The sequence below is a fragment of the Tachyglossus aculeatus genome, chromosome 1, assembly GCF_015852505.1.
Source record: "Tachyglossus aculeatus isolate mTacAcu1 chromosome 1, mTacAcu1.pri, whole genome shotgun sequence".
In the NCBI taxonomy this organism is placed as follows: Eukaryota; Metazoa; Chordata; class Mammalia; order Monotremata; family Tachyglossidae; genus Tachyglossus; species Tachyglossus aculeatus.
Window position 1 is genome coordinate 64,809,373 of NC_052066.1, and position 24,583 is coordinate 64,833,955.

The window sequence follows — 24,583 nt, forward strand, 5'->3', positions numbered from 1 at the left end:
CTTAGCCTCAGTTACCTCATCTGTAAAATAGGGATTAAGACTTTGAGCCCCATGTAGGACAACCTGATTACCTTGTATCTACCCCAGCGCTTAGAACAGTGCTTTGCACATAGTAAGCTCTTAACAAATGCCATAATATTATTATATAACAAACAGACACATTCCTGCCCGCAGTGAGCTCACAGTCAAGAGGGGGAAATCAGCAGGGAGACTGATGTAGTTGTCAAGATGGTAGAAGTCAAGATGGGATATGATGTGTTTGGACCGGTGTGCTGGCCATTTAGATGGAGAGGAAAGAGTGGTTCCTGGAAAAGTTGTAAAAGAATAATAATTGTATTTGTTAAGTGCTTACTGTGTGTCAAGCACTGTTCTAAGCACTGAAGTGGATACAAGCTAATAAGGTTGGACACATGGTGCTCAAAGTCTTAATCCCCATTTTACAAATGAGGTAACTGAGGCACAGAGAAGTTAAACGACTTGCCCAAAGTCACACAGCAGACTAGTGAAGCAGCATGGCCTAGTGGCAAGAGCCCGGGCTTGAGAGTCAGAGGACGTGGGTTCTAATTCCGGCTCTGCCACTCGTCTGCTGTGTGACCTTGAGCAAGCCACTTCCCTTCTCTGTGCCACAGCTCCCTCATCTGTAAAATGGGAATGAAGGCTGTGAGCCCGATGTGGGACAACCTGATTACCTTGTATCTACCCCAGCGCTTAGAACAGTGCTTGGCACATAGTAAGCGCTTAACAAATACCATCATAATCATTATTATTATTAGTGGCGGAGCTGGAATCAGTCCAACCCAATTACCTTGTATCTGCCTCAGCGCTCAGTACAATGCCTGGCACATAATAAGCACTTAACAAATACCACAATTATTAACCCAAGTCCTTCTGGCTCCCAGGCCCGTATTCTATCGACTAGGCCATTATGCTGAGCTCGTTGTGGGCAGGGAATGTGTCTGTTTGTTGTTATATAATAATAATAATAATGGCATTTGTTAAGTGCGTACTATGTGCAAAGCACTGTTCTAAGCACTTGGGAGGGGAAACAAGGTAATGAGGTTGTCCCATGTGGGGCTCACAGTCTTAATCCCCATTTTACAGGTGAGGTAACTGAGGCTCAGAGAAGTTAAGTGACTTACCCAAGGTCACACAGCAAACATGTGGCGGAGCTGGGATTCGAACCTATGATCTCTGACTCCAAAGCCCGTGCTCTTTCCACTGAGCCACGCTGCTTCTTACTCTGCTGCGTCTCTATTGCACTCTCCCAAGTGCTTAGTACAGTGCTTTGCACACTGTAAGCACTCAATAAATATGACTGAATGCGTGAAACGGTGGTTGAGCCAACGGGGAAGGGTTTGGAGTCCACTGACAAAACCAGACCTGTGTTGCTGTTCACCCCAGTTGGAGACGTTACCTCAGTGGCGTGATGCAATTTATCTCTCAACACAGTTACCAGGCCCCTCGGCCATTTCATAATCCCGGTATCCTAGTTTCTGGCAGGACCCAAAATCCCACCAAAATCCCTTTCCCACAGCTCAGCCTGTTGGATTGAGGATGCCATCTCTGGAATCATGCCTTGGTTTCGTTCATCCATTCATTCAATCGTATTTATTACGCGCTTACTGTGTGCAGAGCACTGTACTAAGCGCTTGGAGAGTTACGGACTCATGCTTTTCCCCTTTCCTCACCCAACCTCCACCCCCAACTTCATGTCATCGTGGGCGGGGAATGTGTCTGTTTATTGTTGCGTTGTACTCTCCCAAGCGCTTAGTACAGTGCCCTACACATGTTCAATATATACGAGTGGATGAATGAAAGACGCTCCATTGTTTTTCTGGGTTCCAGGACCACAAAGCTGTTACCCATGCAAGTGGACGGAGAACCCTGGATGCAACCACCCTGCACGGTAAGCTGGACCCCGTGACCTTGGCCTGTGTCATCCAGTTGATAATAATGATAATAATATGAATAATAATTACGGTACTAGTTATGCACTTACTATGTGCCAAGCACTGTTCTAAGCAGTGGGGTAGATTCAAGTTAATCAGGTTGGGCACAGTCCCTGTCCCCCACTGGGCTCACAGTTTTAATCCCCGTTTTCCAGATGAGGTAACTGAGGCCCAGGAAAGCGAAGTGACTTGCCCAAGGTGACACGTGGCAGAGCCTGGATTAGAACCCATAACCTAGCTAAGGCTAACCTTCTCACTGTACCTCGATCTCATCTATTTCGCCGCCGACCTCTCGCCCACATCTTACCTCTGGCCTGGAATTACCTCCCCCCTCACATCAGACAGATAATTGCTCTCCCCCACTTCAAAATCTTACTGAAGGCACATCTCCTCCAAGAAGCCTTCCCTGACTAAGCCCTCCTCTCCTCTTCTCCCACACCTTTCTGCACCACTCTTACTTGCTCCTTCATTCATCCTTCCTCCCATCCCCACAGCACATATGTCTATATCTGTACATATCTGTAATATATTTATTTATATTAATGTCTGTCTCCCCCTTTAAACTGTGAGCTCATTGTGGGCAGGGAATGTGTCTGTTTGTTGTTATATTGTACTCCCTCAAAGGCTTAGTACAGCGCTTTGCACACAGTAATTGCTCAATAAATATGAATGAATGAATGAATGAATGAATGAATGAATGAATGAATGAATGACCTCCTGACTCCCGGCCCATGCTAGGAGCATTAAAGACTCAGGGCCATGGGCCCCCCGGTTTAGCCATTCATGGGGTTTCGTGGCACTTGAGATTTTTATTTTTTAATGAGGGTTGTAAAAAAGAAATTTATTCATTCAATCGTATTTATTGAGCGCTTACTGCGTGCAGAGCACTGGACTAAGCGCTTGGGAAGTACAAGTCGGCAACATATAGAGACGTCCCTACCCAACAACGGGCTCACAGTCTAGAAGGGGGAGACAGACAACAAAACAAAACATGTGGACAGGTGTCAAAATCATCCAAACAAATAGAATTAAAGCTGTATGCACATCATTAACAAAATAAATAGAATAGTAAATATGTTCAAGTAAAATAGAGGAATAAATCTGTACAAACATATATGCAAGTGCTGTGGGGAGGGGAAGGAGGTAGGGCAGGGAGGATGGGGAGGAGGAGAGGAAAAAGGGGGCTCGGTCTGGAAAGGCCTCCCGGAGGAGGTGAGCTCTCAGCAGGGCTTTGAAGGGAGGGAGAGATTGTACATATTTATTACTCTATTTATTCATTTATTTTACTTGTACATATCTATTCTATTTATTTTATTTTGTTAATATGTTTGGTTTTGTTCTCTGTCTCCCCCTTCTAGACTGTGAGCCCACTGTTGGGTAGGGACCGTCTCTATATGTTGCCAACTTGTACTTCCCAAGCGCTTAGTACAGTGCTCTGCACACAGTAAGTGCTCAATAAATACGATTGATTAATTGATGTGTGGAGGGAGGGCAGTCCATGCCAGGGGAAGGACGTGGCTTTGAATTCTTAGGAAATTACTAACTAGATGCTAAATAATACATCATGTCTGGTCAGATTTAGGGCCTAAATTATTTGTGTCATCCCCTCAGAGAAACAGAGTCCAGGCCTGGAATTACGGAAAGAAGAAATTGCAAATGCCTCTGGGGGTCAATAAAGGCAAAATCAGTGGCGATTCTGGGGAGCTGCCTCATTTCTCTCCGGAGCAATGGAACACACTAGGCTTTTAGCAAGGGCCACGTCTGTGGGTGTGAAATCAGGGTCACCCGTCTATTTACATAACATCTGCATACATTTCATATGTGTCTCCATGTCTTTCCAGGCAAGATTTAAGCTAAAATTGCATTATTGTTTCCCTCACAATGGCCATTCTCTTCTTTATTCTTACCAGCCTCATCCACTCTCATTTACCCATCTCTAATTCCCGAAAGAAACCCGAGGGAGGTGCCCACATCCGTGGAGAGTATTGGGGTGGAAACGAGGTAGAGGGCGAGGTAATGGAGAATGTCAGAAACATTTGCTGGAGTCCTAAAGAGCTTTTGGGACCCAAACTGGAGAATACTTTTGTGGATGGGAAGGCGCGAGAAAGAGTGGGAGGAGATGGGAAAAACTCCGCAGCTAGATTCCTCCCCCACCCTCAGCCCTGTCCATCTTCCTAAAATCCCAAATCTTCCAACAAACTTTCCCAACTAAAAATCAGCACCCTGATTCTCATCAAGCCCTCAGGTGTCTTTTGCACTTATGTTCTTTGTGTCCAGCCTCGGTGGCTTAGTGGCCAGAGCGTGGGCTTGGGAGTCATTCATTCATTCATTCAATCGTATTTATTGAGTGCTTACTGTGTGCAGAGCACTGTACTAAGCGCTTGGGAAGTCCAAGCTGGCAACGTATAGAGATGGTCCCTACCCAACAGTGGGCTCACAGTCTAGAAGGGGGTGACAGAGAACAAAACAAAGCATATTAACAAAATAAAATAAATAGAATAAATATGTACAAATAAAAATAAGTTGAGTAATAAATACATACAAACACATATACATATGTACAGGTGCTGTGGGGAGGGGAAGGAGGCAAGGCAGGGGGATGGAGAGGGGGAGGAGGGGGAGAGGAAGGAGGGGGCTCAGATGGGAAGTCAGAGGTCATGGGTTCTAATGCTGACTCCGCCGTGTGTGTGACTTTGGGCAAATGACTTTATTTCTCGGTGCCTCAGTTCCCTCATCTGTAAAATGGGGATTAAGACTGTGGACAACCTGATTACCTTGTATCTACCCCAGCGCTTAGAACAGTGCTTGGCACAAAGTAAGCGCTTAACTAATACCATCATTATTATATGCTCATATAATAACAACAATAATAATTGTAAAGCACTTACTCTGTGCCACACACTGTACTAAACCCTTGGCTAGATACAAGATTGTCAGATTAGACACAGTCCCTATCCCACAGAGGCGAGGGTGGGCCTGGAAGCCAGAAGGACCTGAGTTCTAATCCCAGCTCCACCAGTTGTCTGCTGTGTGACCTTGGGCAAGCTGCTTGGCTTCTCTGGGCCTCAGTTCCCTCATCTGTAAAATGGGGATTAAGACTGTGAGCCCTATTTGGAACAGGAACTGTGTCCAACCTGATTAGTACTCAATCCCCACTGGACAAATGAGGAAATCCAAGCCCGGAGACAGGAAATGACTAGGCCAAGGTCCTTTAACAGGTGAATGACACAGCCAGGATTAGAACCCAGGTCTCCTGACTCCCAGTTCTGTGCTGTATCCAGTAAAATTCCTAATTGGAGAAGCAGCGTGGCTCCGTGGAAAGAGCACGGGCTTTGGAGTCAGAGGTCATGGGTTCGAATCCGGGCTCCGCCATGTCTGCTGTGTGACCTTGGGCAAGTCACTTAACTTCTCTGAGCCTCAGTTACCTCATTTGTAAAATGGGGATTAAGATGTGAGCCCCACGTGGGACAACCTGCTCACCTTGTATTCCCCCCCAGGACTTAGAACAGTGCTTTGCACCTAGTGAGCACTTAACAAATGCCATTATTATTATTATTATTATTAATAGTGCAAATGATATGTGGGATGCAGCATGTTCGTAGTGGCTGTACTTATATAGGAGAGGGACTTTTTCAGAGAGACATATTTTTCACTAAGAATACTCATGTTATACCCAAATCTGTACATGGCAAAGCAAATCTGCAGTACAAAGAAGTCTGTGGGAGATTGTCTTGTGCAGAGAAACCTAAGGGTTTTGGAGCCTTGGAAAGGAACAATCAGTGGTATTTACTGAGTGCTTACTGTGGGCAGAGCACTGTACCAAGTACTTGGGAGAGTGCCATACAACAGAGTTGGTAGAGACCCGTCAGGCTTTTCACCATTCATTGATTCAGTCGTATTTATTGAGCACTTACTGTGTGCAGAGCACTGTACTAAGCGCTTGGGAAGTACAAGCTGGCAACATAGAGACAGCCCCTACCCAACAGCAGGCTCACAGTCTAGAAACTGTCACCAGCAGTCACAGAAACAGTCACCAACTCCCAGCCTTACCTTTCTACCACCCTGGAAAACTCTAAGAAAGCAGAGAGTTATCTATGGGGCAAAGCAGAACTCTCTCAAGCACTTAGTACAGTGCTCTGCACACAATAAGCGCTCAATAAATACCACTGATTGATTGATTACATAGAATGCTAAATGCGTACAAAACCTTATTAGAATACCTGGATAGTGTTGGCTGACTCAGAGCAGTTCCCCGTGTCCCTGATTAGGGAAAAATAATCAGCTTCTTCCTCTTGGTTGTTCCCAGCTTGTTAGCAAATAAGGAAAGGGAGAACTAGGGCATCAACACGTCAGCAAATCAGACAGAAGAGGAGGTAAAGCCCTTGGGATCCGTCTTAATCTGGCAGATTCCCAGAGGCAGCTCTCTGTCATCAAATTGTCATCCATTGAAGGACCATTCTCCACTGGCTGTGGAGAGAGTCCTGGGAGTAATTCTTCCTCTGGTCAAGGTCAAGGTGACAGCTTTTACCCCAAATCCCGCAGCTTTCTTCCACCCCTTCACCACCAGGTCCTCCCTCTGTGCTTCCCCACCCCCAAAGCATCCACACCTGAAGCAGTCAGACCCCTACCAAACCTGCAGTACAGCCCCACAACATTTATAATAATAACTATTATGGCATTTGGTAAGCCCAGCTCTCAGAACAGTCCTCGGCACATAGTAAGTGCTTAACAAATGCCATTATTATTATTAATAATAATATTAATATTATTTTGCGCTACGTGCCATACACAGTACTAAGCGCTGGGGTGGATACAAGCAAATTGGGTTAGACACAGTCCCCGTCTCAAGTGGGGCTCACAGTCTCAATCCCCATTTTACGGATGAGGGAACTGAAGCCTAGAGAAGTTAACTGACTTGCCTAAGGTCACACAACAGACAAGTGATGGAGCCAGGATTAGAACTCATGACCTTCTGACTCCCGGGCCTGTGCTCTATCCACTAAGCCATGCTGCTTCCCTTTTCCTTTCCCCTTAAGGCCTGTCTCCCCTGTCTAGACTAAGCTCATTGTGAGCAGGGAATTTGCCCGTTATTTTGTTATACTGTACTCTCCCAAGTGCTTAGTATTCATTCATTCATTCAATCAATCGTATTTATTGAGCACTTACTGTGTGCAGAGCACTGTACTAAGCGCTTGGGAAGTACAAGTCGGCAACATATAGAGGCGGTCCCTACCCAACAACGGGCTCACAATGTAGAAGGGGAAGATAGACAACAAAACAAAACATGTAGACTGGTGTCAAAATCATCAGAATAAATAGAATTCTAGCTATATGCACATCATTAACAAAATAAATAGAATAGTAAATATGTGCAAGTAAAATAAATGGAGTAATAAATCTGTACAAATATATACAAGTCCTGTGGGGAGGGGAAGGAGGTAGGGCGGAGGGGGGCATGGGGAGGAGAAGAGGAAAAAGGGGGCTCAGTCTGGGAAGGCCTCCTGGAGGAGGTGAGCTCTCAGGAGGGATTTGAAGGGAGGAAGAGAGCTAGCTTGACAGATGTGTGGAGGGAGGGCATTCCAGGCCAGGGGAAGGACGTGGGCCGGGGGTCGATGGCAGGACAGGTGAGAACGAGGCACAGTGAGGAGGTTTGCGGTAGGAGGAGGTAATCTCATAAAAGAAGGGTGTCTTTTTTCATCTCAAAGCATATTAGTTAATCTTTTCCAGGTCAGTTGACAACAGAAAGGGCTACTTGTTTTATTTGACTGAACATGTCTGCCTACTCTGTTGTATTTTACTCTCCCGAGCACTTAGTACAGTGCTCTGCCCACAGTAAGTGCTCAATAAATGCCATTAATTGATTGAATATGATGCCACTTCTTCTTGTGTAGTAAGACTAGGAGCCCCAGGTGGGACAGAGACTGCCTCACCAGATTATCTTGATTAGGACTGTGCTTGGAGTGTGGTAAACTCTTAACAAACAATAGTAATACTGATATTGTGGTATTTGTTTAGCCCTTACTATGTTCCAGGCACTGTTCTAAGTGCTAGGGTAGATACAAGATAATCAGGTTGGACACAGTCCCTGTCCCAAACAGGGCTCACAGTCTTAATCTCCATATTACAGATGAGGGAACTGAGGCCAGAGAAGTGAAGTAACTCACCCAAGGTCACACAGCGAACCTGTTGGGTAGGGACCGTCTCTATATGTTGCCTCCACACAAGTGGAGGAGCTGGGATTAGAACCCAGGCCCTTCTGATTCCCAGGCCCTTGCTCTAACCACTAGACCACACTGCTGTGCCACTAAGGGACATACTGTATTTAGGATTTTTTTTCTTTCGAAAGGGCTGGGTTTGGCTCTGTGCAGGCCAGCTAATCTGTCTTTCAAAGCCCTCTTTTCAAATTTTCAAACTAAGCACTCCTTTTTTTCATGGTATTTGATAAGTACTTATTATATGAGAAGCAGCGTGGCTCAGTGGAAAGAACCCGGGCTTTGGAGTCGGAGGTCATGGGTTCGAATCCCGGCTCCCCCAATTGCCAGCTGTGTGACTTTGGGCAAGTCACTTAACTTCTCTGTGCCTCAGTTCCCTCATCTGTAAAATGGGAATGAAGACTGTGAGCCCCCCGTGGGACAATCTGATGACCTTGTCATTTCCCCAGTGCTTAGAACAGTGCATTGCACATAGTAAGCGCTTAATAAATGCTATTATTATCATTATTATTATGCCAGGCATTGATCTAGGTGCTGGGGTAGATACAAGCTAATCGGGTTGGACACAGTCCATGTCCCACAGGAGGCTCAAAGTCATAATTCCCATTTTACAGATAAAGTAACTGAGGCACAGAGAAGGTCAGACAATGGTGGAGCTGGGGCTTGAATCCAGACCCTCTGATCCCCAGGCCTGTGCTGTATCCATTAGGCCACACTGCTTTCCTTTTCCTCTCCCTTTCCCTCAGAACCTCGATCTCTTCATCTGTCTGCAATAGCCTGGAAGGCTTTACTCGAATCCAACACCTTCCTCAATTAATATTGTTCTATGTCTAGGACATTGAACATAGAATATTGTTCTAGAGAAGCAGCGTGGCTCAGTGGAATAAGCCTGGGCTTGGGAGTCAGAGGTCATGGGTTCTAATCCCGGCTCCGCCACTTGTCAGCTGTGTGACTTTGGGCAAGTCACTTCACTTCTCTGGGCCTCAGTTCCCTCATCTGTCAAACGGGGATTAAGACTGTGAGCCGCACGTGGGACAACCTGTATATATGTATATATGTTTGTACATATTTGTTACTCTATTTATTTATTTATTTATTTACTTGTACATATCTATTCTATTTATTTTATTTTGTTAGTATGTTTGGTTTTGTTCTCTGTCTCCCCCTCTTAGACTGTGAGCCCGCTGTTGGGTAGGGACTGTCTCTATATGTTGCCAACTTGTACTTCCCAAGCGCTTAGTACAGTGCTCTGCACACAGTAAGCGCTCAATAAATACGATTGATGATGATGATGACAACCTGATCACCTTGTATCCCCCCCAGCGCTGAGAACAATGCTTCGCACATAGTAAGTGCTTAACAAATGCCATTATTATTGTTATTATTATGTCAATCAACGGTATTTATCGAGCGCTTACTGTGTGCAGAGCACTGTACTAAGCACTTCATTCATTCAATCAAATTTATTGAGTGCTTGCTGTGTGCAAAACACTGTACTAAGTGCCTGGGAGAGTACAATATCGCAATAAACAATGGCTTTAAAGCAGTCCATCACCTTGCCCCCTCCTACCTCACCTTGCTTCTCTCCTTCTACAACTCAGCCCTCGCACTTCGCTTCTCTAGTGCCGCTAACCTTCTCACTGTGCCTTCATCTCGCCTGTCTCATTCATTCAATCGTATTTATTGAGTGCTTACTGTGTGCAGAGCACTGTACTAAGCGCTTGGGAAGTACAAGTCGGCAGCATATAGAGACGGTCCCTACCCAACAGTGGGCTCACAGTCTCGCCGCTGACCCCTCGCCCACATCCTGCCCCTGGCCTGGAATTCCTTCCCTCCTCAGATCCAACAGACAATTACTTCTCCTGCCTCCTTCCTGCCTCATTGAAGGCCCATCTCCTCCAAGAGGCCTTCCCAGACTAATCCCCACTTTTCCTCATCTCCCACTCCCTTCTGCATCCCCCTGACTTGCTCCCTTTGCTCTTCCTCCCTCCCAGCCCCACAATACATATGTACATATCTGCCGTTTTGTTTGTTTGTATTGATGTCTGTCTCCCCTGAAGTAGGCTGCCAGCTCCTTGTGTGTCATTGTTTCTGGTTGTGTTGTACTTTCCCAAGCACTCCTTCTGGACTGTGAGCCCGTTGTTGGGTAGGGACCGTCTCTATATGTTGCCAACTTGTACTTCCCAAGCGCTTAGTACAGTGCTCTGCACACAGTAAGCGCTCAATAAATACGATTGAATGAATGAATGCTCTGCATATAGTAAGCACTCAAATACAATTGAATCATCATCATCATCATCATCATCAATCGTATTTATTGAGCGCTTACTGTGTGCAGGGAATGAATAAGCAGGTACATTCCTTGCTCATAATGAACCCACAGTCTAGAGCACTTGGGAGAGCACAATGCAACAGAATTGGTAGACACATTCCCTGCCCGTCATTCATTCATTCAATCGTATTTATTGAGCGCTTACAGTGTGCAGAGACTGTACTAAGCGCTTGGGAAGTACAAGTTGGCAACATGTAGAGACGGTCCCTTACCCAACAGTGGGCTCACAGTCTAGAAGAGTGGGCTCACAGTCCAGAAGGAACGTACAGTCTAGAGACACACATTAATATAGAAATAAATAAAATATGGATATGCACCTAAAGTGCTGCGGGGCTGAGGATTGGGGAAGAACAGATCCAAGTGCAAAGGCGACACAGAAGGGAGAAAGTAGAGGAAATGAGAGCTTAGTCAAGAACGCATCTTGGAGTGGAAGTGATTTTAATAGGGTTTTGAAGGTGGAGAGATTGGTGGTCTATCCTTAAAGGTCTCAGAACTTTGCTCATATGTGTCTGTTGCTCCTAGAGGGCAGGGACCTTTCATTCATTCACTCAATCGTATTTATTGAGTGCTTACTGTGTGCAGAGCACTGTACTAAGCGCTTGGGAAGTACAAGTTGGCAACATAGAGACGGTCCCTACCCAACAGTGGGCTCACAGTCTAGAAGACCTTTAGTTAGAATGTCCAAACTCAGCTCTACCGTGGCTCAATACGTAATAGAAATCTATTGATTAGTGAGCTGCCAAGGCAGACTTTGGCTCAGAAAATATTTATATGGGTTACCCCTCTTACTGAAACTGGTGAAAGCGAGAACTCCCAGCCGCTAATTGAAACTTTAATTTAGATTTCTTGGTTCCTGTTCAGGATTGCCTCTCTGAATCAGAACCAACTGTAAAATGGAACATCAGTGGTGGAAAGAGGAAGATTTATAAAGTTCACTGTCATGATCTCACAGACGCCTCCTCCACCGCCACCACAACAGATCACCCCACCCCCCACGACCCCTATAACCTTACATGTTCCCCACCACAGGTGGGAATGAATGAGATTTGGGGAAGATTTGGGGAACTGCTTCAATTCCTCTTCACTCTCCCAGTTCTCTTGTGTGGGAGAGCCAGAAGGAGTTAATTAATTATGGTATTTGTTAAGTGCTTACTATGTGCAAAGCACTGTTCTAAGCATTGGGATAGTTACAAGGTAATCAGGTTGTCCCACGTGGGGCTCACAGTTTTAATCCCCACTTTACAGATGAGGTAACTGAGGCACAGAGAAGTTAAATGACTTGCCCAAAGTGACAAGTGGCGGAGGCAGAATTAGAACCCACAACCTGTGACACCCAAGCCCGGGCTCTTTTCTACTAAGCTACGCTGCTTCTGCATCTGACCTCTCCCTTCTAATTACCCAGGCATCTGAATCTTGAGGTTTAGTTCCCTAAGGATTTTGTCCACGTGGGATGAAAGGAAAACTTGTCCCCTATTCTTGGTGACCTCCCTGGACTGTGTTTGTGTCAGACAGTCAATCAATCTGTGAGCCCACTGTTGGGTAGGGACCGTCTCTATATGTTGCCAACTTGTACTTCCCAAGCGCTTAGTAGAGTGCTCTGCACACAGTAAGTGCTCAATAAATACGATTGAACGAATGAATGAATATAACAGACACATTCCCTGCCCACAGTGAGCTTACAGTCTAGCGTCCTCAACTGATATAAGCTTACAGCTCATTGTGGGCAGGGAATGTGTCTGTTTATTGTTGTATTGTACTGTCCCAAGTGTTCAGTACAGTGCTCTGCACACAATAAGTGCTCAATAAATATGATTGAAGGAATATAAAGGCTGATGTACAACTGTTGTGACTGAAAACTTTTGCCACTTTTCCATCATTAATCAATCAATCAATGGTATTTATGGAGCTCTTACTGTGTGCAGAGCACTGTACTAAGTGCTTGGGAGAGCGCAGTGTGGTTTGGTAGATATGACCCCTGCCCTTAAGTTGCTTACAGTCTAGAGGGAGAGGCAGGAAATGAACTAATCACAGATAGGGTTGAATAAGTATATAAGTCCACTATGTCTATGCATGAAAACTAAAATGAAAGATGCAAGCAGAGGCAATTCTGCATCATTTTAGGGGGTGCAGCAACCCCCAAGCCTCTGGTTTTTAGGGGATCACACTTAGTTTTTGGAGCCCCAACCAACTCCAGTCCTTTGCAAGAATAACTGCAGACCACTGCTAGAGTCGAGAAACAGCCTGGCCTAAGAGACAAGGCATGGTCCAGGGAGAGAAAGCACCCTTTTTTTTAAGTATTTGTTAAGTGTTTACTATGTGCCAAGGGGCTCACAGTCTTAGTTTAGTTCCTGGCACATAGTAAGCGCTTAATGAATACAATAATAATAATAATAATAATAATTGTAATAATACAGTAATTACAATGTAATACAATGTATACAATGTAATAATATTGTATTGTAATAATAATTATTATTATTATTATCAATAATAATAATAAAAATCCCCATCTTGCAGATGAGATAACTGAGGCCCAGAGAAGTTAAATGACTAGTCCAAGGTCTTACAGCACTATTCTAAGTGCTGGGGTAGATACAAGGTAATCAGGAGGGTAGATAGAAGGTAATCAGGTTGTTCCAAGCAGGCCTCACAGTCTTAAATCCCCATTTTACAGATGAGGTAACTGAGGCCCAGAGAAGTGAAATAATAATAAATAATAATAATGGCATTTATTAAGCACTTACTATATGCAGAGCACTGTTCTAAGAGCTGAGCACTGTTCTAAGCACTGAAATGGCTTGCCCAAGGACACATAGCAGACAAGTAGCAGAGCTGAAATTAGGACCCAGGTCCTCTGGCTCCCATTCATTCATTCATTCATTCACTCAATTGTATTTATTGAGCGCTTACTGTGTGCACAGTGCTGTACTAAGCGCTTGGAAAGTACCATTCGGCAACAGATAGAGACAATCCCTACCCAACAACGGGCTCACAGTCTAGCAGGGGGAGACAGACAACAAAACAAAACAAGCAGATAGACATCAGTAGCACCAAAATAGATAAATGGAATTATAGATGTGTACACAGACCTGTGCTCTTTACACCAGACCTTTGCTGGGTTCCAATCCAGCCTCTGGGCAAGTCACTTAACTTCTCTGTGCCTTTGTTTCCTCATCTGTAATATGGGGATTAAATACCCATTCTCTCTCCCCCAACACAGTCTTCTAGACTGTGAGCCCACTGTTGGGTAGGGACCATCTCTATATGTTGCCAACTTGTACTTCCCAAGCACTTAGTACAGTGCTCTGCACACAGTAAGCGCTCAATAAATACGATTGATGATGATGGTGATGATGATGGGTAGGGACCGTCTCTATATGTTGCCAACTTGTACTTCCCAAGCACTTAGTACAGTGCTCTGCACACAGTAAGCGCTCAATAAATACGATTGAATGAATGAATGTGGGACAGGGACTTTGTCTGACCTGCATATCTTACACCTATGCCAGTGTTTAGTACAGTTCTTGGCACATAGCGAGCATTTAACAAATACCGCATTTTTTTATTAGGCTCACCAAACATCTTGTCCCACTCCTGCCAGGGTGGTGGCACTCAGAAGCGGAGACTGCCCCCAAAAGCAGAGACTGCCCCCAATCCTGGTTCTTCCATCTGAGAACTGAGCTAATTAATTGTAGTATTAGTTTGGCACTTACTGTGTACCAGACACTGTTCTAAGCGCTAGAGTAGATACCAGGTAATCGGTTTGGAAATTGGTTTTTCCCCCACAGGGTTTACAATCTTTAAGCCCTGCAAAGCAGCGTGGCTTAGTGGAAAGAGCCCGGGGTTGAGAGTCAGTGGTCATGGGTTCTAATCCCGGCTCCGCCACTTGTCTGCTGTGTGATCTTGGGCAAGCCACTTAACTTCTCTGTGCCTCAGCTACCTCATCTGTAAAATGGGGATTAAGACTGTGGGCCCCGCTTGGGACAACCTGATCACCTTGTATCTACCCCAGTGCTTAGGACAGTGCTGGGCACATAGTAAGCACTTAACAGATACCATCATCATTATTATTATTACCCCAGCACTTAGAACAGTGCTCAGCACATAGTAAGCACTTAACAAATACCATAATTATGAATTATTATTTTATCCCCATGTTATAGATGAGGGAATTGAGGCCCAGGGAAGTGAAGTGACTTGCCCAAAGTCACACAGCAAACAAGTAGTGGAGCAGGGATTAGAACCCAGGTCCTTGTGGCTAGACTGTGAGCCCACTGTTGGGTAGGGAATGTCTCTATATGTTGCCAACTTGTACTTCCCAAGCGCTTAGTACAGTGCTCTGCACACAGTAAGCGCTCAATAAATATGATTGATTGATTGATTGATTGATTCCAAGCCCACGTCTATCCACTAGGCCATGCTACTTCTCCTGCAAGGTTTCAGCCCAGGGAGGTCATAGAGGGTGGGAGACTTGCCCCCATCCTGGTTATTCCATTTGGATCTGCTCTTGAATAATGATAATAATAATAACTGTGGTATTTGTTAAGCACTTGCTAGTTGCCAGGCACTGCACCAAGCGCTGGAGTAGATACAAGGTAATTGGGTTGGATGCAGTCCCTGTCCCACATAGGGTTTACAGTCTTAATCCTCATTGCTAAGTGAGGTAACTGAGGCCCAGGGAAGTGAAGTGACTTGCTGAAGGTCACACAGCAGACAAGTGGAAAATACCAAATACCATACCAAATACCATAATTAAGAATTACTATTTTATCTCCATTTTACAGATGAGGGAATTGAGACACAGGGAAGTGAAGTGACTTGCTCAAGGTCACACAGCAGACAAGTGGCAAATACCAAATACCATACCAAATACCATAATTAAGAATTACTATTTTATCTCCATTTTACAGATGAGGGAACTGAGACCCAGGGAAGTGAAGTGACTTGCCCAAAGTCCCACAGCAGACAAGTGGTGGAGCAGGGATTAGAACCCAAGTCCTTTTAACTCTCAGGCCCATGCTCTATCCACTAAGCCACGTTGCTTCTCAGGCAAATAAAGTGTTTGTTAAGCACTTACTATGTGCCAAGTACTGTCCTAAGCGCTGGGGTGGATACAGTTGGGAGCTCCATGTTCCTACTAAAATTAAAGATAGCAGCACCCATTACTGAAGATTTCACCACTGAAGGACAGCTATCGGTGAGGGTGCATGCACACTCTGACGTGACTTCTTTTAACATGCAGAAGCGACCATAAGATGGGCAGATGATGCTCAAAGCAGAAGGATGAATTGTCCATAGGTCAGTCAAATCAGGTCAAAGAGGTTAATGGCAAGCAGAGTCCAGGGGCTCTTGGCAAACTTGTCTCGGAGGTGGAGGAGGAGGGAGTCCTCTGGAAAGGAGGAAAATGTTAGTGGTGTACTGTGCTTCCCTCACAATAATAGAGCCACTCAAAAACCAAGGTGAAAGAAAATGGATGGCACCTTGAAAGAGTCACACCTGCCGTTAAAGGTGAGCTCCGATGAGTCTTCTAGACTGTGAGCCCACTGTTGGGTAGGGACAATCTCCATATGTTGCCAACTTGTACTTCCCAAGCGCTTAGTACAGTGCTCTGCACACAGTAAGCGCTCAATGAATACGATTGAATGAATGAATGAATGAATGAGTGAATGAATGAATGAGGGAGCAACAGGTCAAAAGTGAAACTGAACCTTCCCAGTGGCAACCTGGAGGCCAGAGGCCGGATTGAGGAGCCAAGCTTCGGGAAGGACTGTCAAATGACTCAGTAGGGCTCAGGGAAGTCTGGGAACAGCAAGGTCCTGGGATGGGTGGAGAATTGTCCTGCAAGGAAGTGGAGGTGGAGAGATTGCTTACTCTGTATTATGGATGACCCCATTCAGAGAGGTGGGCAGACTGAGCCCCTTCCTTCCTCTCCCCCTCGTCCCCCTCTCCATCCCCCTATCTTACCTCCTTCCCTTCCCCACAGCACCTGTATATATGTATATATGTTTGTACATATTTATTACTCTATTTTACTTGTACATATCTATTCTATTTATTTTATTTTGTTAGTATGTTTGGTTTTGTTCTCTGTCTCCCCCTTTTTGTCTGTGAGCCCACTGTTGGGTAGGGACTGTCTCTATATGTTGCCAACTTGTACTTCCCAAGCGCTTAGTACAGTGCTCTGCACACAGTAAATGCTCAATAAATATGATTGATTGATTGATTGATAATTGCTCTAGAGAAACTCGGCTTTCAGAATTCTCAGTGGGTTGCCAGAGGAACTTTTCTTCGCCTTGGCACTTGGATTTGCTCCCTCTATTCACCCCTCCCTCAGCCCCACAGCACTGCTGTACATATCCACCATTTATTTATTTATTCATTCATTCATGATGGCATTAATGTGCCAGGTACTGTACTACCTCCTTCCTCTCCCCCTCCTCATCCCCTCCCCCGCCTTACCTCCTTCCCTGTATATATGTGTATATGTTTGTACGTATTTATTACTCTATTTATTTTATTTGTACATATTTATTCTATTTATTTTATTTTGTTAATCTGTTTTGTTTTGTTCTCTGTCTCCCCCTTCTAGACTGTGAGCCCCACTGTTGGGTAGGGACCGTCTCTATATGTTGCCAACTTGTACTTCCCAAGCACTTAGGACAGTGCTCTGCACACTGTAAGCACTCAATAAATACAATTGAATGAATTAATGAATGAATGTACTAAGCGCTGGGGTAGATACAAGTAAATCGAGTTGGACACAGTCCCTGTCCTACGTGGGGCTCACAGTCTCAATCCACATTTTACCAGTGAGGTAACTGAGGCACAGAGAAGTAAAGTGACTTGCCCAAGGTCACACAGCAGACAAGTGGCAGAGCTGGAATTAGAACCCAAGACCTTCTGACCCCCAGGCCCGTGCTCTATCCATTATGCCATGCTGCTTCTCAAGAACATTATGTTATATTAAGCATTATATTAATGTTTGTCTCCCCTCTAGACTGTAAGCTTGTGGTAAGCAGGGAACTTGCCTACCAACTCTTGTTAAACTGTACTCTCCCAAGCGCTTTGTACAGTGCTCTGTGCAGAATAAGTGGTAACAAATATGACTGATTGACTGGGGGGCTTCTCCGCAGCTCGCAATCCCGATGCTAACAGGGAATTTTTTTTTTTCCACCAGAATCAAGTTGCATAATGTTGGCTTTGGAACTCAGTGAATTCTCTGCCCTGGAGTAACCATAAGCGTCACAAAGAACTTCCTCCCCAAGCCTAGACTTTGGCTGTAGTCCTAGAGGGCCAGGAAATCCACATCTGTGTGGACCTTTTCAGAAATTTGATTAGACCACGCGTTAAGGGCAAATTTGGGTCTTTTCCATTTCGCAATGGGGGTAAAAAACACAGCTCTATTCTGGCCCACCCAGAAGCTAAGCCTGCTTCACCTGAGCTGGGCTCTCTTTTTGCTCGTCCACCTCTCCTCCACCAGCATGGGGCTAGGAAGAAAAGAGGCCAATACATATTTAAATTTGGCTTTATCGCCTACTGCGTTGTCAGTGGGAAATAAACCCAGAACAAAGAACCTTTCCTGTAGCAGCAGAACCTGAGCAGAGCAAGCTGCTACACATTCATCTAGAGCCTCCTGGGAGTGATTTAAAGGAGCCACAGATCCTTTCCCCAAGTCTGTCATGTCCTGCCAGTAAATCCTATAAAAATTCAGAGTTCAAGCTGGCTGGAATTGTAATTCTGCTAAGACCTTTGGGCTCGGGCCCGGTTGGCCCGGGCCTTGAAAATCCAGTCTGTGGAGTGAACAGGAGGAAGCAGGGAGGGTGGAGTCTTTTAAGTATCTACCTGTCTATCGTGGAGCGTGGTGGAGAAGAAAACAGAGATTTCTAGCTAATGGGCTTTACCAAATCACCAGGAGAGATTTGGGCTCTGCAAGCGGAAACTTGGGCTTTTTCATTATTAAAAAGGGTAGTCTCCAAGGTCGGTTTTTAAACCATGTTGAAGCACAGGACATTAATTTTTGATTTTCCACTGGTGCAGGAAAAGGAGAGGGGAGGGGGGTGAAACGATAACGACAATGCAGGTGCTGACAAAGTATTCATCAGCTCCTCCCCCCACTCTGACTCATCCTTGGGGGAAGAGACCAATTAACTCAGGATGGAAAGGAGGAAAATGTTAGTGGTGTACAGAATAATAGAGCCACTCAAAAACCAAGGTGAAAGAAAATAAATGGCACCTTGGAAGAGGCACACCTGAAGTTAGAGGTGACCTCCGATGAGGGAGCAACAGGTCAAAAGTGAAACTGAACCTTCCCAGTGGCAACCTGGAGGCCAGATTGAGGAGCCAAGCTTCAGGAAGGACTGTCAAATGACTTAGTAGGGCTCAGGGAAGTCTGGGAACAGCAAGGTCCCGGGACGTGGGGAGAATCATCATGGTTCATTCATTCGATCGTATTTATTGAGCACTTACTGTGTGCAGAGCACTGTACTTAGCACTTGGGAAGTACAAGTTGGCAACATATAGAGACAGTCCCTACCCAACAACGGACTCACAGTCTAGAAGGGGGAGACAGACAACAAAACAAGACATACGGACAGGTGTCAAGTCATCAGAATAAATAGAAATAAAGCTAGATGCACATCACTAACAAAATAAATAGAATAGTAAATATGTATAAGTAAAATAATAGAGGAATAAATCTGTACAAACATATATACAGGCGCTGTGGGGCGGGGAAGGAGGTAGGGTGGGGGGATGGGGAGGAGGAGAGGAAAAAGAGGTCTCCATCTGGGAAGGCCTCCTGGAGGAGGTGAGTTCTCAGTAGGGCTTTGAAGGGAGGAAGAGAGCTAGCTTGGCAGATAATAATAATAATGGCATTTATTAAGCGCATACTATGTGCAAAGCACTGTTCTAAGTGCTGGGGAGGTTACAAAGTGATCAGGTTGTCCCATGGGGGGCTCACAGCCTTCATCCCCATTTTACAGATGAGGTAACTGAGGCACAGAGAAGTTAAGTGACTTGCCCAAAGTCACACAGCTGACAATTGGCAGAGCCGGGAGTTGAACCCATGACCTCTGACTCCAAAGCCCGGGCTCTTTCCACTGAGCCACGCTGCTTCTCGGATGTGCGGAGGGAGGGCATTCCAGGCCAGGGAGGACTTGGGCTGGGGGTCGACGGCGGGACAGGCGAGAAAGAGGCCCAGTGAGGAGGTTAGCGGCGGCAGAGGAGTGGAGGGTGCGGGCTGGGCTGGAGAAGGCGAGAAGGGAGGTGAGGTAGGATGGGGCAAGGGCATGGAGAACCCTGAAGCTGAGATTGAGGAGTTTTTGCTGTCTGACACTCCATACTCTAAGCTCTTTTTTTTTTAATAGTATTTGTTAAGTGCCTACTATGTGCCAGGCACTGTTCTAAGTACTGGGGTAGATGCAAGCTACCCCACCAGGGGCTCACAGTCTTAATCCCCATTTTACAGATGAGGTAACTGAGGCCCAGAGAAGTCAATGATGATGATGGTATGTTAAGCGCTTACTATGTGCCAAACCCTGTTCTAAGCGCTAATGGACTTGCCTAAGTTCACAAAGCAGACAAGTGGCAGAGCCAGGACTAGAATCCAAGTCTGTATGGCTCCCAGACCTTCTCCCTCTAAGAGAGGGAACTTGTCTAAGGAGTCTGTCAAACTGACCTCTCCAAAGTGCTCAGTACAGCGTTCTGCATCCAGTAAGTACTCAATATATACTATTGATTGATTGTCTCGATTCAGTGTGTCCGGCCCTCACATTCAACCGTGCCAAAGAGAAGCAGCGTGGCTCAGTGGCAGGAGCACAGGTTTGGGAATCAGAGGTCATGGGTTCACATTCCTGCTCCTCCACTGATCAGCTGTGTGACTTTGGGCAAGTCACTTATCTTCTCTGGGCCTCACATTCTCCGTGCCTCTGTGCCTCTGTAAAATGGGGATGAAAACTGTGAGCCCTACGTGGGACAACCTGATTAACTTGTATCTACCAGCGCTTAGAACAGTGCTCGGGACATAGTAAGCGCTTAACAAATGCCATTATTATTATTATTGTTATTAATAAACACCGGCCAGTGTGGAAGCTGAATTAAGTCCTTGGAAGTCCTTAAACATATTCAGGTCTTTGGGAAAGGGGTTCCTCCCCCTCTCCCCCACTTCCCCATACTTGGCCAGAGCATCCTAACCCTCTTCCCCTCTCTGGACTTATTCACAGGTGCTGGGATTTCGACTTGGCTAATTTGTTTTGCCTATTTACTTTTAGATTAAAATCACTCACAAAAGTCAAGTGCCCATGCTCCTGGGACCGCCGCAAAAGAGCAGCTTCTTCTTCCTCAAGCGATGGAACCGAACCCGAGACTGAACTGAGAACCCAAATCCCCAGCGAACCAAGGACCCGGACTCTTCACACACATACACACACACACACACCTCTCCTCCCCCTCCCACCCTCCTCCCCGCCCCCCATCAGCCAAGGCGAGAGACCCCGGGAGACCTTCGTCTCTTCCTCTTTCCAAACCGCGTTAGAGTTGGAGTGGGCACCACACGCGGCATCCGTGCGAAATAGAGTCTCGGTTGCCAGCTGGTTTCCAGCGGTGTGGTTGGCTTGCGTTTAGGTTGGGGAAACATTCCTGGGAGGTGCAGAGCGGATGGATATATGGATTCAGGAACTGAGACGCCCCTTCCGACCAGCTCCGCCGTTCCCTCGTCCTAAGATGAAGGGACCTCGAAATCAGAACGAGCAAGCTGCGGGGTTTCCATCCAGGCTGAAATCCTGAGCTGGGCCAAGAAAAACAGTTCCTGCACCAGGGAGCTCAGACAAAGCTCCATCTGTCCGGAGACAAAATGGCCTGACTCGAAGGGAACATAATCTCGGGGCCCAGTGCTGCAAATCCAAGCCGCTTCCTTCGAACGGCGACGCCTCCCTGGAGCTGCCTAGCGGGTCGGAGTGCGGCGAACGCCGAGTTTCCCTCTTTGGCTCGGCTTGAGCTGTCAACAGCCACTGTTTCTTTCCTGCAGCTCCTCCGCGATGGTTCTTACTTAGAGAGCACCCACGGGAGCTGGGTGCGAAACCGATCCCCCGGCACCCTTCGACGCGGTTTTTGTTTTCTCGGTTTTATGAACCCCCGGAAGGGGAAAAGGTAGAATCGGGTTTTGGTTTTCCAATCAGGGGCACGACTCGGAGGTGAAGCCCCCACTTGGATCTGAAAGTGTGTTTCTTGTTTGAGGCTCAAGTCCTGGTGGCGGGCTGCTCCTGGAGACGGGAAGCCAAGGAAAGAGAAAGTTCTTCGGGTTCGGATCCCAGAGCGAACCCAGGCCAGGCCTGGAACACACGGGACAGAATCGATCGGTCTCTTTGGGGCTTCTCCCGGTCTCCCCTGGGACTTCTCTGTGTCTTTATTTATGTATTTATTTAAAGATGGACTTCCTGAAGGAGAAGAAATCAAGTCAAAGGGGAAGAGAGGTGCTTGGAGAAGGAGCGAGAGGCTAGCTAGTTTTATCAGCGGCTTAATAAAAATCAGGACCCCAGTTTATTGTCATGGGAGGTTTCGGTCACAGTAAGATTTTCGGTTTGGAGGTGGGCTTTCGCTCTGATGCCCGTTCGGCAGCAGGTTAGGGCTCAGGGCCGAGGCTGAAATTCACTCCCAACCTGCGGTCGAAGAAAGGCGAGGTGGGGCCGAAAAGTTACTTGCAGCTTCTGGAGTTGAAAGAGGTGGTCTCGGCTTATTGGATCTCTCTCAGCGTTTCCAGAAGCTTCCACAGTGGAAGGATGAGATTGGTTGGCCCTCCTCAGTAAGGATCCAGGCCAGGTAAAGCCATAGTGGTGCAGGTTAGGACCAGCCGAGCTGTCTGGGTAAAGTGTCATTTCCACCCAGCTTCTTCCTTTCCCAGTCCTCTCCCAGCTCAGCTCTAAAAAATGATTTTTTTTTTCCTGGATCCCTAGCATTCATTTGCACAGGTCACCGTCACTTGTCCCTAGCATGAAGAGGAGACACCTGCTCTATTCCTAGCATATCCCTTACTGTGAATTTTCCAGGAGCCTCATCCTGGCTGACTTTCGCCAACCCTAACTAACACAGTGGTTGTCTGGGTAGCATGGCGATGTAGAGTCTCCTCACGCCCCCGTTGTCTGTGCTTTTGAAGAGCGGGCTCAGTTCAGGAAAGACCAGGTAGGGCTTGGAGTGGCAGGGAATCGTTCCAGATGGGTAGGGAGAGTTTTCCGATCTGGTCCATCATGCAGCCGGGGGCCTAGGCCGAAAGATGAGGCCTGGACAGTCAGACTTGGAAGGAGAAGCCTGTTGAATACTCTCTCTAGTGAAGCATTGTCCACATTGGCAGGACGATCTGCTCCTGATATGACCGAGAGGCATTCGATCAATCAATCAATCGAATTTATTGAGCGCTTCCTATGTGCAGAGCACTGTACTAAGCACACGGGAGAGTACAATATACAGAGTTGGTAAACACACCCCCTGCCCAAAGCAAGCTTATAGCCTAGAGGATGAGTTTACAGTCTCGAGAACTGATGGTTTGGGGAATGCCGGTTATGTTGGTTCTAGAGCTTCAGGCCTCTCTTGGCTGGATGATTGTGCCTTGTCATCAGGGGGATTTGTTCTCAGAGCATCCCAGATGAGCAGGGAATGCAAATATTGGACATTCTCCTTTTTAGCGTCAGCTGTCAGGATTTACAGTGATACTTGAGATGATTATAAAGCATGTCCCTCGGACACACATTCTCCAAAGGAATGGAATCTCTCGAGCCATCAGGGTTCTTCGGTTGCTACTGTTTAATGCAGCTTTGTAGAGAAGAACTCCCTGTTCCCTGGCCAGCTTCACCTATGCCAGTACCCTTGTGGAGGAGGCTTTCTATGTTGCTTTCTGTGTTGCTGCTCACCCTGGGTTGGTGAGCGACTCTTTTCAAGGTGGGTTTCTTTAGATTTATTGAGCATCCCCGATTTGCTAGAATGAAAGAAGCGGGTAAAATCTGAGGGTGGGACAGTTGCCGCTCAGAGTTGGGGCAAAATCTACTGCTATGTCATAAAATACAAATTGAATAATTTTTTCTGTGATCATAAAGAGAGAGACACCCTGATTACTCATTGCATACTCGCTCAGTGACAGATTGCAATGAGGGGGTTGCTTTAGCAGACAATTTGTTTTCCTCTCCCTCTTCAAGCGTACCTTCTTCCTTTTCCTCCTAGCATCGCATTTTCAGCCAGAGACTTGTGCATCTTTTTATTATTAGGTCACTTATGAATTTCCCCTCTGTGTGCCAGACACTATGCTAAGCACTGACGTAGATTCTTGATACTCACATCAGTCCCCGTCCCCCTGAGGACTCATAATTGAAGGGTTGGGGGAAGTATATATCTTCTCCCCATTTTGCAGATGAGGAATTGAGGCATAGAGAGGTTAAATAACTTCCCCAAGACCACACAGCAAGGCAGAGGCCTAGCTGGGATTAAAATTGGGATCTCCTGACGCATTCTCTTTCCCCTAGGCCACTCTGCCTCCCAAGTTGCCTCCCTTTTCTTTTCCTCTGTCTCCCAGGTATGATCTTAAAGCATTCTGGCTAAGATCTGCCCTTGTCTCATCTTCCATTCAGGACCAGCTCACGACCAACAGCCAGAAGGTAAGTGAAGTCAGCCCTCTTGGAAAAAGAAACCTGTATCAGGCACCTCTGGCCTTGGTGGATACAAAGCTAAAACACAGAGAAAGTATCCCTTCTTTATTGATTACCCAGAGGATGAAAGCAGTGTAAGGAGATTATGCTTCTCTCTTGCCAGCTCTTCCCTGACTATTATCATCAAGGGTGCCACAAAGCAAAGGAAGATTATCAAATGAAGTTATCAAAATATCAAAGTTATCAAAATAGAAGGCGAAGAGTACCGATCCCCACAGCCCTTCCCCGGATGAGATGCCTCATGGCCTAATGGCTAGAGCACAGGCCTGGGAATCAGAAGGTCACAAGTTTACATTTCTGCTGTGTGACCTTGGGCAAGTCACTTCACCTCTCTGCGCCTCAGTTACCTCATCTGTAAAATGGGGATTGAGACTGTGAGCCCCACATGGGACAGGGACTGGG

General features: G+C 46.3%; 1 protein-coding gene across 1 annotated transcript in view; it reads left to right on the plus strand.

Moving 5' to 3' along the window:
• DGKG (diacylglycerol kinase gamma) overlaps positions 1-22,932 on the plus strand; it is a 459,919-nt gene extending 436,987 nt beyond the window's left edge. The window contains exons 25-26 of the mRNA XM_038750502.1: positions 1,846-1,906; positions 20,762-22,932. Coding sequence (XP_038606430.1) covers positions 1,846-1,906; positions 20,762-20,860 — 160 coding nt within the window. The 3' untranslated portion in view covers positions 20,861-22,932. The remainder of the gene's footprint in view (positions 1-1,845; positions 1,907-20,761) is intronic.
• Positions 22,933-24,583: the final 1,651 nt, after the last annotated feature.